The following is a 14,508-nucleotide window of genomic DNA, read 5'->3' as shown; positions in this document are numbered from 1 at the left end:
AACAGATACACAGGTCAAGAGAACAAAACTGAGAACTCAGAGATATACCTACACATATGCATGTGCTTAGTCGCTCACTCGTGTCTGACTTTTTGCAATCCCGTGGACTGCAGCCCCCCAGAATCCTCTGTCCGTGGGCATTCCCCAGGCAAGAATACTAGAGTGGGTTGCCATGCCCTCCTCCAGAGGATCTTCCTAACCCAGGGATCGAACCCAGGTCTCCTGCATTGCAGGCATATTTTTTACCATCTAAGCCACCAGGAAAGCCATACTCACACATATAAAACAAACGAGCAAAGAACATACAATGGAGGAAAAGTCTCTTCAATAAATGACATTAGGAAAACTGGATAGCCATATGCAAAAGAATGAAACTACACCATTATCTTACATCATAAAGAAAAGTTGACTCAAAATGCAGCAAAGACTTGAATGTAAGACCTGAAATCATAAAATTTCTAGAAGAAAGTGTAGGCAGTAGCCTCACTGACATCCATCTTAGAGGTGTTTTTGTGGATCTGATTCCAAAGGCAAGGGAAATAAAAGCAAAAATAAGCAAATGGGACTATATCAAACCAAAAATCTTCCACACAGTGATGTAAATCATCAAAAGGAGAGGACAGCCTACTGAATAGGAGAAGATATTTGCAAATCATATATCCATCATGGATTAATACAACTCAACAACAATAAAAACCACCTGATTTAAAAATGGGAAGAAGACATAAAGATGGCCAACAGCACTTGGAAAGATGTTCAACATCACTGATCATTCAGTTTAGTTCAGTTCAGTCGCTCAGTCGTGTCCGACTCTTTGTGACCCCATGAATCGCAGCACGCCAGGCCTCCCTGTCCATCACCAACTCTCAGAGTTCACTCAGACTCACGTCCATCGAGTCAGTGATACCATCCAGCCGTCTCATCCTCTGTCGTCCCCTTCTCCTCCTGCCCCCAATCCCTCCCAGCATCAGGGTCTTTTCCAGTGAGTCAACTCTTCCCATGAGGTGGCCAAAGTACTGAAGTTTCAGCTTTAGCATCATTCGCTCCAAAGAAATCCCAGGGCTGATCTCCTTCAGAATGGACTGGTTGGATCTCCTTGCAGTCCAAGGGACTCTCAAGGGTCTTCTCCAACACCACAGTTCAAAAGCATCAATTGTTCGGCGCTCAGCCTTCTTCACAGTCCAACTCTCACATCCATACATGACCACAGGAAAAACCATAGCCTTGACTAGATGGACCTTTGTTGGCAAAGTAATGTCTGATCATTAGGGAAATGCAAATCAAAACCACAATGAGATAGCACCTTACAAACTGTTAGAATAGCTATTATTGAAAAGAAGAAAGAAATGTTGGAGAGGATGTGGAGAAATTGGAACCCTTGTACACTGAAGGACTGTTAATTGGCGTAGCCACAATGGAAAACAGTATGGAGATTCCTGAAAAATTAAGAATAGAACTACCATGTGACTCAACTTTCCCACTTCTGGGTATCTATTCAAAGAACATGAAAACACTAATTCAAAATTATATGCACCCCTATGTTTATTTTACTGTGGCATTATTTAGAGTAGCCAAGATATGGAAGTAACCTAAATGTCCATCAGTGGATATATGTATAACAGAATACTACTCAGATGTAAAAAGAATGGAATCCTGCCACTTCACAATGTGGACAGACCTTAAAGGTATTATGCTAAGTGAAATAACTCAGATAAATACCATATGATTTCACTCATAGGTGGAGTGTAAAAAAAGTGAACGGAAAAACCAAAAACAAACTCATTGATACCAAGAACAGATTAGTGGTTACCAGAGGGGAACAGTATGGCGGGGCGGGGGGGGGGGTGGGCACAATGGTGAAGAAGGTGTGAACTGTTCGGTGATGAGGGATGGTAACTAGGCTTGTGGTGGTGATCACGTTGTAGTGTTTACAGATGTCAAATCATGATATTGTGTATCTGAAACTTACATAATTAAAAAAAAATCCAATTTCCCAATCGGCCAGCCAATGAGCAGCCTTACAAGCAGGCCTTTTTAAGGAAAGTAGTCTTGAGCCTGCATTGTTGACTCTTTACTGCACAGGTCACATTTCAAGGTATACCTAAAATACTAAACACTTCTGTTTTGAAAATTAATGCTCTGTATTTAATTATTTTAGAATGTGTGTGCTCAGTTGCTCAGTCATGTCCAACTCTTTGAGATCCTATGAACTATAGCCCACCAGGCTCCTCTGTCCATGGGATTCTCCAGACAAGAATACTGGAGTGGGTTGCCATTTCCTCCTCCAGGGGATCTTCCAATCCAGGGATCTAACCCACTTCTCTTGTGTCTCCTGCATTGGCACGCGGGTTCTTTACCACTAGAGCCACCTGGGAAGCCCATTAAAATTTAATATTTTAAATTATTAAAATAGTAAATGCCTACTATATAGGAGTTCATGTATAATTTCTTTGTGCTTAGGTTCTGGCTGAATACAAGTTTGAATTTCTGCAAACAATTTGCAATCATGAACATTACATTCCTCTGAATTTGCCAATGGCTTTTGCCAAACCTAAACTTCAGCGAGTTCAAGGTATGTATTTGTGTTTTCCATCATTTGGAATTGTGTTTTCATTTTTTTTGCTAGCGCTAGTATAGTATAATGTTTTCTAGTTAAACCAGTGATTCTAGAGGTAATCTCAGAATTGTTACTATCTGAAGAACATTAACAGTTCGTTAATGGTACTCTGCATTTCCTTCATAGTGTCAGTGGTAGTATTCATAGTGTGAAGAAATTTGGTGTGTTACATAGATTGCTGCTTAAACACAGACATCAGATACTAATAAAATTGCTCTCTGTTGTACTGTTTGGATTCTTATATGAGACTGAATTTTGAAAAAAACATATAAATGCACTTCTGTGAATGGAACCTCAGAAGAGAAGTATAAAAGCAGAATAAAATAGTTATATGTATGTATGAACTTTATGAAGTGCCTTCAGTTATCTCCATTGCTAGTTTTATTGGCTGCTTTGTTGTGTAGCACTGTTCTTACGTTACTATGTTTTTTATTTGTCCCTTTTCTTTTCATATATTAATTAGATTTTTTTTCATTTGCGGTGGACCGTTTGACTTCAGTAGGTAGGTTTAACTCGGTTCACTCTAAAGTAGTTTGCTGTTTTTAAAAACAATTGATTTCATGAATGGCTAAGATGGATGGGGGCCTTGTTTGCTTTTCAGATCCTCCCTAGCCAAGATGAGGCTTTATTTAATGCATCCAGAAAACCTAGGAGGCAGTGTATTTGATAACTCTGAAAACCAGCTTGAGTAATATTCTAGTATATATATGCACACTATTGATAGTATGTATAAAATAGATAACTAATGAGAAGCTACTGAATAGCTTAGGGAACACTGCTCAGTGCTCTGTGGCAACCTAAATGGGAAGGAAACCCAAAACAGAGGGGATACATGTATAGCTGATTCACTTTGGTGTACTGCTGCTAAGTCACTTCAGTCGTGTCTGACTCTGTGCGACCCCATAGATGGCAGCCCACCAGGCTCCCCCTTCCCTGGGATTCTCCAGGCAAGAACACTGGAGTGGGTTGCCATTGCCTTCTCCAACTTTGGTGTACAGTAGAAACTAACACAACATTGTAAAGCAACCTATGCGCCAATAAAATTATTTTTTTGAATAAAGGAAAAAAATAAGCTTCGATGTTGATTGCTAGAAGAATCAACTTTAAAACACCATCCTCAGAAAACATGTGTTGGCCCACACCAGCTTGGGGACTGATGGGTATCTTTTTTTTAAGTGTATGTCATCTCTCCCAAGCTCGCCTCCCTTCTCTCTGACCCTGTTTAATGACTTCTTGGCCACAGTTTTTGAAGGTGTGGATGAAACTACCTTATTGGTCTTATTCAAATCCCTCAAGTGAAAAAACCGTACTGCCATTGTACAGTCGACCCAGATAAGGCAACCTGAGTTACTCTGTACTGACCCTTGTACATAGTAAGTGATTGTAATTCACAAAAGACCATGAGCAATGGCAGAAAGAACACCAGCTGTCTTGGTCTCTCGGGGAGTAGAGACCACTGCTGAGCAGTGGTTTTAGTGATTGAATGGCTGCCTGTGAAAATGGAGAAAAATATTAAAAAACCCAACCACCCCTATTCAACCATTCCCTTAGTATAATAGAGTCTGAGCATGTATAGCTCAGATACTTTGCCCATCATTTATTGATAGCTTGAGGAATTCAGGGAAAGGAAGGGGTGAGGATTGAGGATTAAATCTGACTTAGCATTTATTAAATCCTAGCTGAATATATAGCATCCTATTAAGTTTTAAAGAGACTAGACAAGAAACAGAAAACATATCCTTCAGCTTTGTGGCCTCACTAAAATTAAAGGGTAGGGGAAAGGAAATAAAGATAGCAGAAGTTTCCTGTAGAAATGTCTGTACTCAGTCACAATTCCTTCTGAGTAGTTATAAGGCAAGTCCCAACCAGGATATTAGCAACTGGGATTTAAAGTGGATGGAGGATCTAAAAGGAAGTGAAGAAAATAGCTGGAAGTGGTAATTTTATGAAATAAAAGATTTGTATTTGTGTAATGAATTTGAGTGAGATGAGGATGTTTTTCTTACCATTCTTGTACTCCATTGAATTGGGGCCAATATGTAACATTTAGTAAAACATTCAATAGTTTATACTGTTATAATGATGCAGTTGTCTAGTTTCTCTTTCTGCTCCACAAATATAAACAGATGAGTGAATCAAGTGTTGTTTAGAAGTACTCCATTTTTTAGTTGTAACTAAATGTCTTCAGATACGAAGAAATGTGTTAAAACATTGCCAAATCTAGTATTCTTTCATTCTAGGTTTTATCCTAAGATTTGAAAAGCATCTAGAAAAAAAAAGAATTCTAGGAACTACTTTACCAACTGAAATTGTCATTAAGGCTATCATCTGGCCCCAATGACGAGTGCTTGTATCTTGTAAAATTTTGCATGCTTATTCTATATGATAAAATATTGTTCATATTTGTTTACAATAAAAATATAGCTCTTGCTAGCATGATCACATATTACTAAGTAATATAGTACTTTAATGTTAAAGTGATCTTTGAATATTTTTATAAATGAGTTTTAAATTTCATTGTACTGCAGATTCAAATCTTGAATACAGTTTATCAGATGAGTATTGCAAGCATCACTTCCTGGTTGGTCTGCTTCTGAGGGAAACCTCCATTGCTCTTCAAGACAATTATGAGATCAGATATACAGCTATCTCTGTCATAAAGAATCTTTTGATAAAACATGCATTTGACACTAGATACCAGCACAAGGTAAGGATGTTTGTATCATCACCAGTATCACATTAGCTAGTTTCTATAAGATTTTACATTGAAGATGAAGTTTTCAGTAAGAAAAATAACATGAGTATTGAGTAATTTATTTTTACAATAATGTTTTGTTTCTATTTCAAATGATTATTGTTGTTTAGTCACTAAGTCACCAAGCTCCTGTCCGTGGGATTTCCCAGGCACAAATTCTGGAGTGAGTTGCCATTTCCTTCTCCAGGGGATCTTCCCCACCCAGAGATTGAACCCACGTCTCCTGCATTGGCAGACAGATTCTTTACTACAGAACCATCAGGAAAGCCCTTAGGTTTTAAAAATACTGTTCAGTTAACTGTTGAAGAAAAACACTGGTTTTTCAAATGATGTCTAAAGAACGACATAACTCCTTCATGATTTGTTACCTAAACTGATTAGAATTAAAAAAAAAAAAACATGGTTATAGCCCTGTGTATACTTTTAAATACCCATATATCCTTAAATATATCTCCCTAGATAAATGCTATTATTATTAAGTGATTAATAATAAGACATATTAAGTATGTCAAATATAAAACATATAATATGAAGTTTATCTTCTTACTGAAAAAAAATATATGCATGGCTATAAATCTTACATATACTACACAGTGTCTACATGTGAAGACCACAGCTGTAGCCACTATTTGCTACACCTTTAACATATATGAAGATAAAGGGTATATTCAAATCTTATTAAACCCTATGGGTTGCAAAAATAGATGGCAAATTGTATTGAATTTAGAATAACCTAACTTACTTACAAAGGCAAAATGGTTGCCTGAGGGGGCCTTACAAATAGTTATGAAAAGAAGAGAAGTGAAAGGCAAAGGAGAAAAGGAAAGATATACTTATTTGAATGCAGAGTTCCAAAGAATAGAAAGGAGAGATGAGAAAGCCTTCCTCAGCAATCAATGCAAAGAAATAGAGGAAAACAATAGAATGGAAGGACTAGAGATCTCTTCAAGAAAATTAGAGATACCAAGGGAACATTTCATGCAAAGATGGGCTCAGTAAAGGACAGAAATGGTATGGACCTAACAGAAGCAGAAGATATTAAGAAAAGGTGGCAAGAATACAGAGGGGCACTGTACAAAAAAGAGCTTCACAACCCAGATAATCCAATGTTGTGGTCACTCACCTAGAGCCAGACATCCTGGAATGTGAAGTCAAGTGGGCCTTAGGAAGCATCACTGAGAACGAAGCTAGTGAAGGTGATGGAATTCCAGTTGAGCTATTTCAAATCCTGAAAGATGATGCTGTGAAAGTGCTGCACTCAATATGCCAGCAAATTTGGAAAACTCAGCAGTGGCCACAGGACTGGAAAAGATCAGTTTTCATTCCAACCCCAAAGAATGCTCAAACTACTCCACCATTGTACTCATCTTATATGCTAGCAAATTAATGCTCAAAATTCTCCAAGCCAGGCTTCAGCAGTACATGAACCGTGAATTTCCAGATGTGCAAGCTGGATTCAGAAAAAGCAGAGGGAAAAAAAAAAAGCAGAGATCAAATTTCAAACATCCCTTGGATCATTGAAAAAGCAAGAGAGTTCCAGAAAAACATCTACTTCTGCTTTATTGACTATATACCACAGCCTTTGACTGTGTGGATCACAACAAAGTGGAAAATTCTTAAAGAGATGGGAATACCAGACCACCTGACCTGCCTCCTGAGAAATCTGTATGCAGGTCAAGAAGCAACAGTTAGAACTAGACATGGAACAACAGACTGGTTCCAAATAGAGAAAGGAGTACGTCAAGGCTGTATATTGTCACCCTGCTTATTTAACTTATATGAAGAGTACATCATGAGAAATGCTGGGCTGGAAGAAGCACAAGCTGGAATCAAGATTTCCAGGAGAAATATCAATAACCTCAGATATGCAGATGACACCACCCTTATGGTAGAAAGTAAAGAACTAAAGAGTCTCTTGATGAAAGTGAAAGAGGAGGTTAAAAAGTTGGCTTAAAACTCAACCTTCAGAAAACTAAGATTGTGGCATCTGGTCCCATCACTTCACAGCAAATAGATGGGGAAACAGTGGAAACAGTGGCTGACTTTAGTTTTGGGGGCTCCAAAATCACTGCAGATGGTGACTGCAGCCATGAAATTAAAAGACGCTTGCTCCTTGGAATAAAAGTTATGACCAACCTAGACAGCTAATTAAAAAGCAGAGACATTACTTTGCCAACAAAGGTCCGTCTAGTCAAGGCTATGGTTTTTCCAGTGGTCATGTATGGATGTGAGAGTTGGACTATAAAGAAAGCTGAGCACCAAAGAATTGATGCTTTTGAACTTTGGTATTGGAGAAGACTCGAGAGTCCCTTGGACTGCAAAGAGATCCAACCAGTCCATCCTAAAGGAAATCAGTCCTGAGTGTTTAGTGAAAGGACCGATGCTGAAGATGAAAGTCCAATATTTTGGCCACCTACTGCCAAGAACTGACTCATTTGCGAAGACCCTGATGCTGGGAAAGATTGAAGGTGGGTGGAGAAGGGGATGACAGAGGATGAGATGGTTGGATGGCATCACCAACTCGATGGCCATGAGTTTGCCTGAACTCTGGGAGTTGGTGATGGACAGGGAGGCCTGCCGTGTTGCAGTTCATGGGGTTGCAAAGAGTCAGATGTGACTGAGCAAGTGAACTGACTGACTGAACTTATCTACTTGGTACCAGATGGCTCAAGGTAATATCATATTGTTTCATAATAATTTGTTCCTTCATTTTTACATTCAAATTTAAATAAAGGCATTATATCATTTATTTTGTGATTACTTTGGAAAGCTGACTTGGAGATGGGTTTTATTGTTTTCCTATAGTATTCCTATTTGTCATTAAAAAAAATAAGCCTGCCAGCTATATCCAATTATATTTCTTTAATTACAAAGATATGTTTTACTTGCAAATTTTGCTAGTTTTCTAGAATTCTAGCCTAAACTAGATTTAAATGCCTTAGCTTTAAGATGTTATTATGTACTGTGGTTTGCATTGTTTTTTCACATTATAATAACATACTCACATTTAGTGTGGTCTACTCTATTATGCATCGCTTTCTTTTTTGTGGATGTTGGTGTTGACTTAACATAAATTAACCAGTATAATGTATCAAATGAAAAGATATGTTAAAGTCTTCCATTCCAACCAAGCTTTGTCAAATCTTTAAAAGTGCCAGTTACTGCTGGGGTCTGTTTGTGCCTACTAGTAGTGGGAAAAGGGTCTTATGCAATGTGAAGGAAAATGTCTTTAACTGTGATTTCAAAAAATTTGTGGGTAAAGTACAAAATGAACTTCCTGTTCTTGAAGCAGGAAGTTTTCTTTTTCCCCTTGTGTCTTCAGAGGAAAGTGAAAGAAAATGGGATTTCACTAGTGCCTTACCTAGAGGTAGAAGTTAAAATATTTTATATCACATGTTTGCACTTTATTAACTTTTTAAAATTCTGAGAACAGTATATGTACACACATGCACACACATACCACTACTGTTATCTGTAAATAACACTGCCGGTTTGAGTATTTGATGTTTTATAGTTTCTGGCCTTACATTTCGTTCTTTAATCCATTTTGAGTTATTTTTGTATTTGGTGTTAGGAAGTGTTCTAATTTCATTCTTTTGCATGTAGCTGTCCAGTTTTCCCAGCACCACTTATTGAATAGGCTGTCTTTTCTCCATTGTATATTCTTGCCTCCTTTGTCAAAGCTAAGGTGCCCACAGATGCATGGGTTTTCTTTGAGGTTTTAGACTATGGGACACATTGAAATACCCACCACATTACCCTTTCAGGGATTTCTAAAGCCCCTTCTTTGTTCAAAATCTTCTGACAGGTTTTAATTGAGTATAGGATTCTCCCCAATAAAACTTTGTTTCATGGGCCTGCTCACCCAGAGCTTCAATTCCTTTCTGTGTTTGATCCAAAGAGCTCACAGTTGGCCTGAGTAAGAGGTCATTTGTCAAGTACATTCACTTAAAACATGTTCACCATTAAGAATGATGCCAAGGTGAGGGCAGAGGGGAGCTTTATACACCCATAATTTCCATCTGGCTTCCCAAATAAAAATACAGTCAAGAAAAAATGCTTCCTGGGGAAAGGCTGCTTTGAGACTACTTGTCCTGGTATCCCACCCAGGCCTGCACTCCAACCATGTTGCCACTCCTCAGCCTTTCTTCCGATGACATTATGGGGATGTCACTGGTCCCTGTTACATGCTACTCTTAAACTGCTTTGGGAGCTCTCCTTATTTGCTATACATACCATGAGATATCTTTCCTGCTCAGAACCAGAATGTTCAAAATCTAACATTTATTCTGGGGCGTATATCGGCTCCTGTACTCACTGCAAATGGTACTGACAACCGAAGAATCGCAATTTCTACTTGGACTGTCGGCATTTTTTTTTTCCTTTTTTAAAATAATAAGCTGCATACATGGTAAAAAAAAATCAAAATGCCTCTCTCTCATTCCTTTCCTCTATGCCTCAATTCTTCTCTCTACAAGCAACTACTGTTTATCAGTTTCTTATATAAATTTCTGCTTTATTCATGCACAAGCCTACACACACACACATATATAAAATAGAAACCATTATGTATTTTTATTTTTTCACTTAACAATATATTCTGAAGATTAGATCTATATTTTTAAAAAATCTGCATAGTATGCTCTCATATGAATACACCTTATTTTATTTGTCTAACCTGTCTTCTTTAATAGATTCTTAGATGGTTTTCTGTCTTTTGTGCAGACAAAACTTTTAATGTGTTTGCCCTGACTGCATGTGTTTTACCTGTGTTCCTGTTCACCTAAGAAGGGTGTAGTATCTCCTTCCCTAGTAATCACTATCTGAACTGAAATGAAATCCCATCTAGAAGCTATAATATTAATAATCATAGCTAAAATTTATTGAGGACTCAGTATATGCCAGACACTATATTAAATATTAGCTCATATGAATTTATATTACTATTATTAAGAGAAAACTATGGTTAAGTGATTTGATCACAATCAAGTCACTAGTAACAGGAGCACTGGGATTCATGTGTATCTAAAATTCAAAATCTGTGCTCCTAGACTATACTGCCTCTCAAATATTAAGTCAGTTCAGTTCAGTTCAGTTGCTCAGTTGTGTCTGACTCTTTGCAACAGCATGAACTGCAGCACGCCAGGTCTCCCTGTCCATCACCAACTCCCAGAGTTTACTCAAACTCATGTCCATTGAGTCAGTGATTCCATCCAACCATCTCATCCTCTGTCATCCCCTTCTCCTCCTGCCTGCAATCTTTCCCAGCATCACGGTCTTTTCAAATGAGTCAGTTCTTGGCATCAGGTGGCTCAAGTATTGGATTTTCACCTTCAGCATCAGTCCTTCCAATGAACACTCAGGACTGATCTCCTTTAGGATGGACTGGTTGGATCTCCTTGCAGTCCAAGGGACTCTCAAGAGTCTTCTCCAACACCACAGTTCAAAAGTATCAGTTCTTCGGCACTCAGCTGTCTTGATAGTCCAACTCTCACATCCATACATGACTACTGGAAAAACCATAGTAGGACACTGGAAAATTACAGAACTGCCGAAAAATGGTGATGATGGTATAAACTCTTGAAATCAAAGCCATATGAAAAATAAAATAATAACAGCTACTTAGCTTTGTGAAGAGTGAATTAAGACAATTCGTGATGTGTCCCCAGATATTTAAAGGGTTACTGTATAAAGTAGAAGTGGACTTACTCTTTGCAGATCCAAAAGGCCTAACTCTATCTAGCAGGTAGAACAGCTTAAGGACTTTTCTAACAGAACCTCTGAAAGTGCTGAAGTGTTTAAGAAGCTTAAAAACTAGGCATCTGTCAAAGATGCAGGTGCAGGTTGCTCTTGTCTTGATCAGGAAGTTGAACTAGATCAGTGGTTCTCAAACCTCTGTGCACAACCATCTAGGGAAGATTCCTGGGACCCAGCCCAGACCTACTGAACCAGAATCTCCTAGTGATAGAGACATTCTTGATTAGGGTTATATGTTAGCACATATATGTTATATATTAAGAGTTCCTGAAATTCGCAAGAGAAGGACAAGTGGTCGATTAACATATGAAAAATTGTTCAGTTTCAAGAATAAATGCAAATTAAAGGAACTAAGAGATACTTTAGATCAGAATTCTGTTGGTTAACCATTGTACCCTAGATGCCTTACATAAGTCTTCCAAAGTGCTGACATATATATGGAGGGCAGCTCATGTGCCATCACCACAGTTTTTGCTGATTTGAATGATTATAAACATCTGACAAGGACTATAGCTGAGAAAAGCAGTACATAAATTAGTATAAGAGGTACCACATTAATTAAGACTACCGGTGTCCAGGTTTACTTGGATATTTTCAAAGATATCAATCTCCCATGTTGTATAATTGATTTAGAGGGCCAAGATCACATTATTTTAATTGCAGCTTGAGTCAAAGCAAAACTTATTTTTGGAAGGAATATTTTGTTACTTCTTCCATCTATTCATTCATTCAGTTAATGTATAGTGACCATATCCTGTGTGCCTAGGCACAGAGGATGAAGCAGTGAACAAGACAGACGTGATTCTTGATCTTATCATACTCAGCCCTCACCGGAGTTAAAAGACAGGACTAATACAATCTGCTTTATAAGTCAACTGCTATTTAAAAAAATAAACTTTTGCCTTTTATGTAGTGATGGTTGAGGGATGTGATTTGACTATATTGTATATAAATCCAAATACCTACAAGTTCTCTGGTAATTAGTCTTGAGACTATGAGTATAAATAGACTCATGCTTCATTGTTTTGTTATGGATATTAGGTCACTTTTAGTCTTTAAACAGATAGATGGAGCCAACTTTATTTGTAATATATACATAGTATATATCTACTAAGCTTTTGATAATTATTTTGCAGAACCAACAAGCCAAAATAGCACAGTTGTACCTGCCATTTGTTGGACTGCTTTTGGAAAATATACAGCGATTAGCAGGTCGAGATACATTGTATTCTTGTGCAGCCATGCCTAATTCTGTAAGTAGTCACGTGTTTCTGTTGGCATTTTATCCTGTTTTATTGACTGTATTTGGAACTAGGGTCATATGCTGTATGGTCTCAATAGTTCACCTTTTACATCATTTTAAATTTATACTTTTTCCTGTAGCAGTACTTCTCAAATCTTAATGTGCATATAGATCATCTGGGGAATTAAGATAAATTCTAATGTAGTAGCCCTGGGGTGGAATTTGAGATTATACGTTTCAAACAAACTTTTGGCTCTTTCTGGTCTAAGGACCATACTTTGAGTAATGAGGTCCAAGGGAACACCAAGAATCCCTTGTGCTCAGTGTGTTGTTTTTAAGATTTGCTGCTGTTATATGCCTTCATCTATTTATTCAACTGGAAAACTGAACAAAATATTCACTTTCCAAAATGTTAGGCTCCAGGCCTTAAACTATATTCCTTCACCTCTCCCTCCCTTTGACAGCCTTGTTTCAGCACTTCTGGTGAGTGGCTTTTAACTCATCATGGTTGGTCTGTGTTTTCTTTCTCCCCTTAGAATCTTAGAGTTGCAAGGAACATTGGAGATGATCAGTCTCCCACTTGGCAAAAAAAAACCTTTAGCCATAGTTGTATTTAAAACTTTCCTTCTTGCATTTGATCTACATGATTTTCTATCCACTTGCCCTGGTTTTGCCTTCTAGAGGTACACAGAGCACATCCACTTCTACCTCCACACAGTACCCCTTCATACATGTCCCTTCTAAATGTTTCTCCAGACCAGCTAGCTCCACTTCATCATTTGTTGTTTCAAACCCTTTACATTCTCAGTTCCAATCTTCCAGACATGCTCCATTTGACCGGTCACCATTTTAAAATGTGGTGTATACTTTATAGTTTTGCCCAGTAGGGTGAATAACTCCTGCCCTACCCCCACTCCATGCTCTGTATGGCCAAAATCCCCATCACATGTTCGGTAGCTGAGTGGGTGGCCGGTAAAACTGTGTTCCTCACAGCTTCCTTTGGAAATTCCCCATAATAAATGTCTGCAGATTTGTCAAGCCTGCCCTGGGTTCCTGAGAAAGCTGCTTTTAAGCCTCACTGAGGGCTTGATTGCCTGTAGCTCCCAATTATGTAAATCAGCTAAATGCAGATGCTGCATCACCTACCTGGTGTCAAGCGAGCGCCAAGGGAGCCTTTCTTCACAGTCACTCATGCTTATGCTCACTCCACAACATTCAACAGTGATATGTGGAAATATTTTACTTACCTGTTCTTTCTTTTGCAGCTCAAGTTCATGTAGGGCCTCTGGTCACACCTCTCCTTCTAGTACTGCCTTTGGTTCAAGGAGGAGAATGGAACCATGTTCAGACCACACGAGTTGCAGCTTTTACCAGCCACCTAGAGTTGTATCACTTTGCCAGAGGTCATAGTTATAACAGTATACTCGGATCCATTTTTAAAAGAGAAGTCACCTAAATACCAGTACTGATACCTGATTTAGACTTTCGCAGTGAGCTTTGTTTAAAATTGGGGTACCCTTTCATTCTGTTAATTCTGATTTCTTATCCTAGTGTACAAATTTGTTTAAGTGACAGAGGTATCACATTGTGTTACAGGCATCGAGGGATGAGTTTGCATGTGGCTTCACTTCACCTACAAATAGAGGGAGTCTGAGCACTGACAAAGACACTGGTAATTAAGTCCTTCCTTTAAAGATTATACATGGTATGGCTATCTAGAAAGGTACCCTACACTTTTCTATATTTTTTGAAATATTTTGTGATAAAACTATATATAGCATGATCTCTACCAAAGTTTAATTAAAATCTGACTCACACTTTGTGCCATGTTTCTTTGCTTAGGTTTCCTTGTTTCAGGTTATAGAAAAAAGTAGCTTAGTATACTCAGAAAATGGAGGATAATGAGAAAAACACTAGTTTCCAATCCTCTTATCTGTCTCCAGTCTTGGACAAGACACTTCCCTTTTCTGGGCCAAAGTTTCCTTAACTATAAAATTATCTCATTGTTTGCCTTTATGTTATGACTTCCAAGGAATTTCTTGTAGTTTCATAATGTTAAGTGTTTCGAGGTAAAAAAACTTGCTTACACTTTATTTGGCTTCCTATGGTGTTTTAATATAGTATATAAAATTCACA

The 14,508-nt window shown here is 38.1% G+C and overlaps 1 protein-coding gene across 3 annotated transcripts in view; it reads left to right on the top strand.

Annotated features, from left to right (window-relative positions):
- Positions 1-14,508, top strand: part of DOCK11 (dedicator of cytokinesis 11) — a 212,089-nt gene that overhangs the window by 132,079 nt on the left and 65,502 nt on the right. For 2 of the 3 annotated variants that reach the window (XM_086388270.1, XM_086388268.1), the window contains exons 30-34: positions 2,461-2,572; positions 3,081-3,119; positions 5,146-5,324; positions 12,266-12,382; positions 13,969-14,044. In XM_086388270.1, the coding sequence (XP_086244396.1) occupies positions 2,461-2,572; positions 3,081-3,119; positions 5,146-5,324; positions 12,266-12,382; positions 13,969-14,044 (523 nt within the window). The remainder of the gene's footprint in view (positions 1-2,460; positions 2,573-3,080; positions 3,120-5,145; positions 5,325-12,265; positions 12,383-13,968; positions 14,045-14,508) is intronic. The other variant, XM_086388269.1, reaches the window with a different exon arrangement.

The sequence above is a fragment of the Bos grunniens genome, chromosome X (assembly GCF_055505025.1).
Source record: "Bos grunniens cultivar Pamir isolate PY7600 chromosome X, Bosgru_T2T1.0, whole genome shotgun sequence".
In the NCBI taxonomy this organism is placed as follows: Eukaryota; Metazoa; Chordata; class Mammalia; order Artiodactyla; family Bovidae; genus Bos; species Bos grunniens.
Note: the sequence above shows the minus strand (reverse complement) of the source record. Positions and strands in the feature narration are given on the sequence as shown.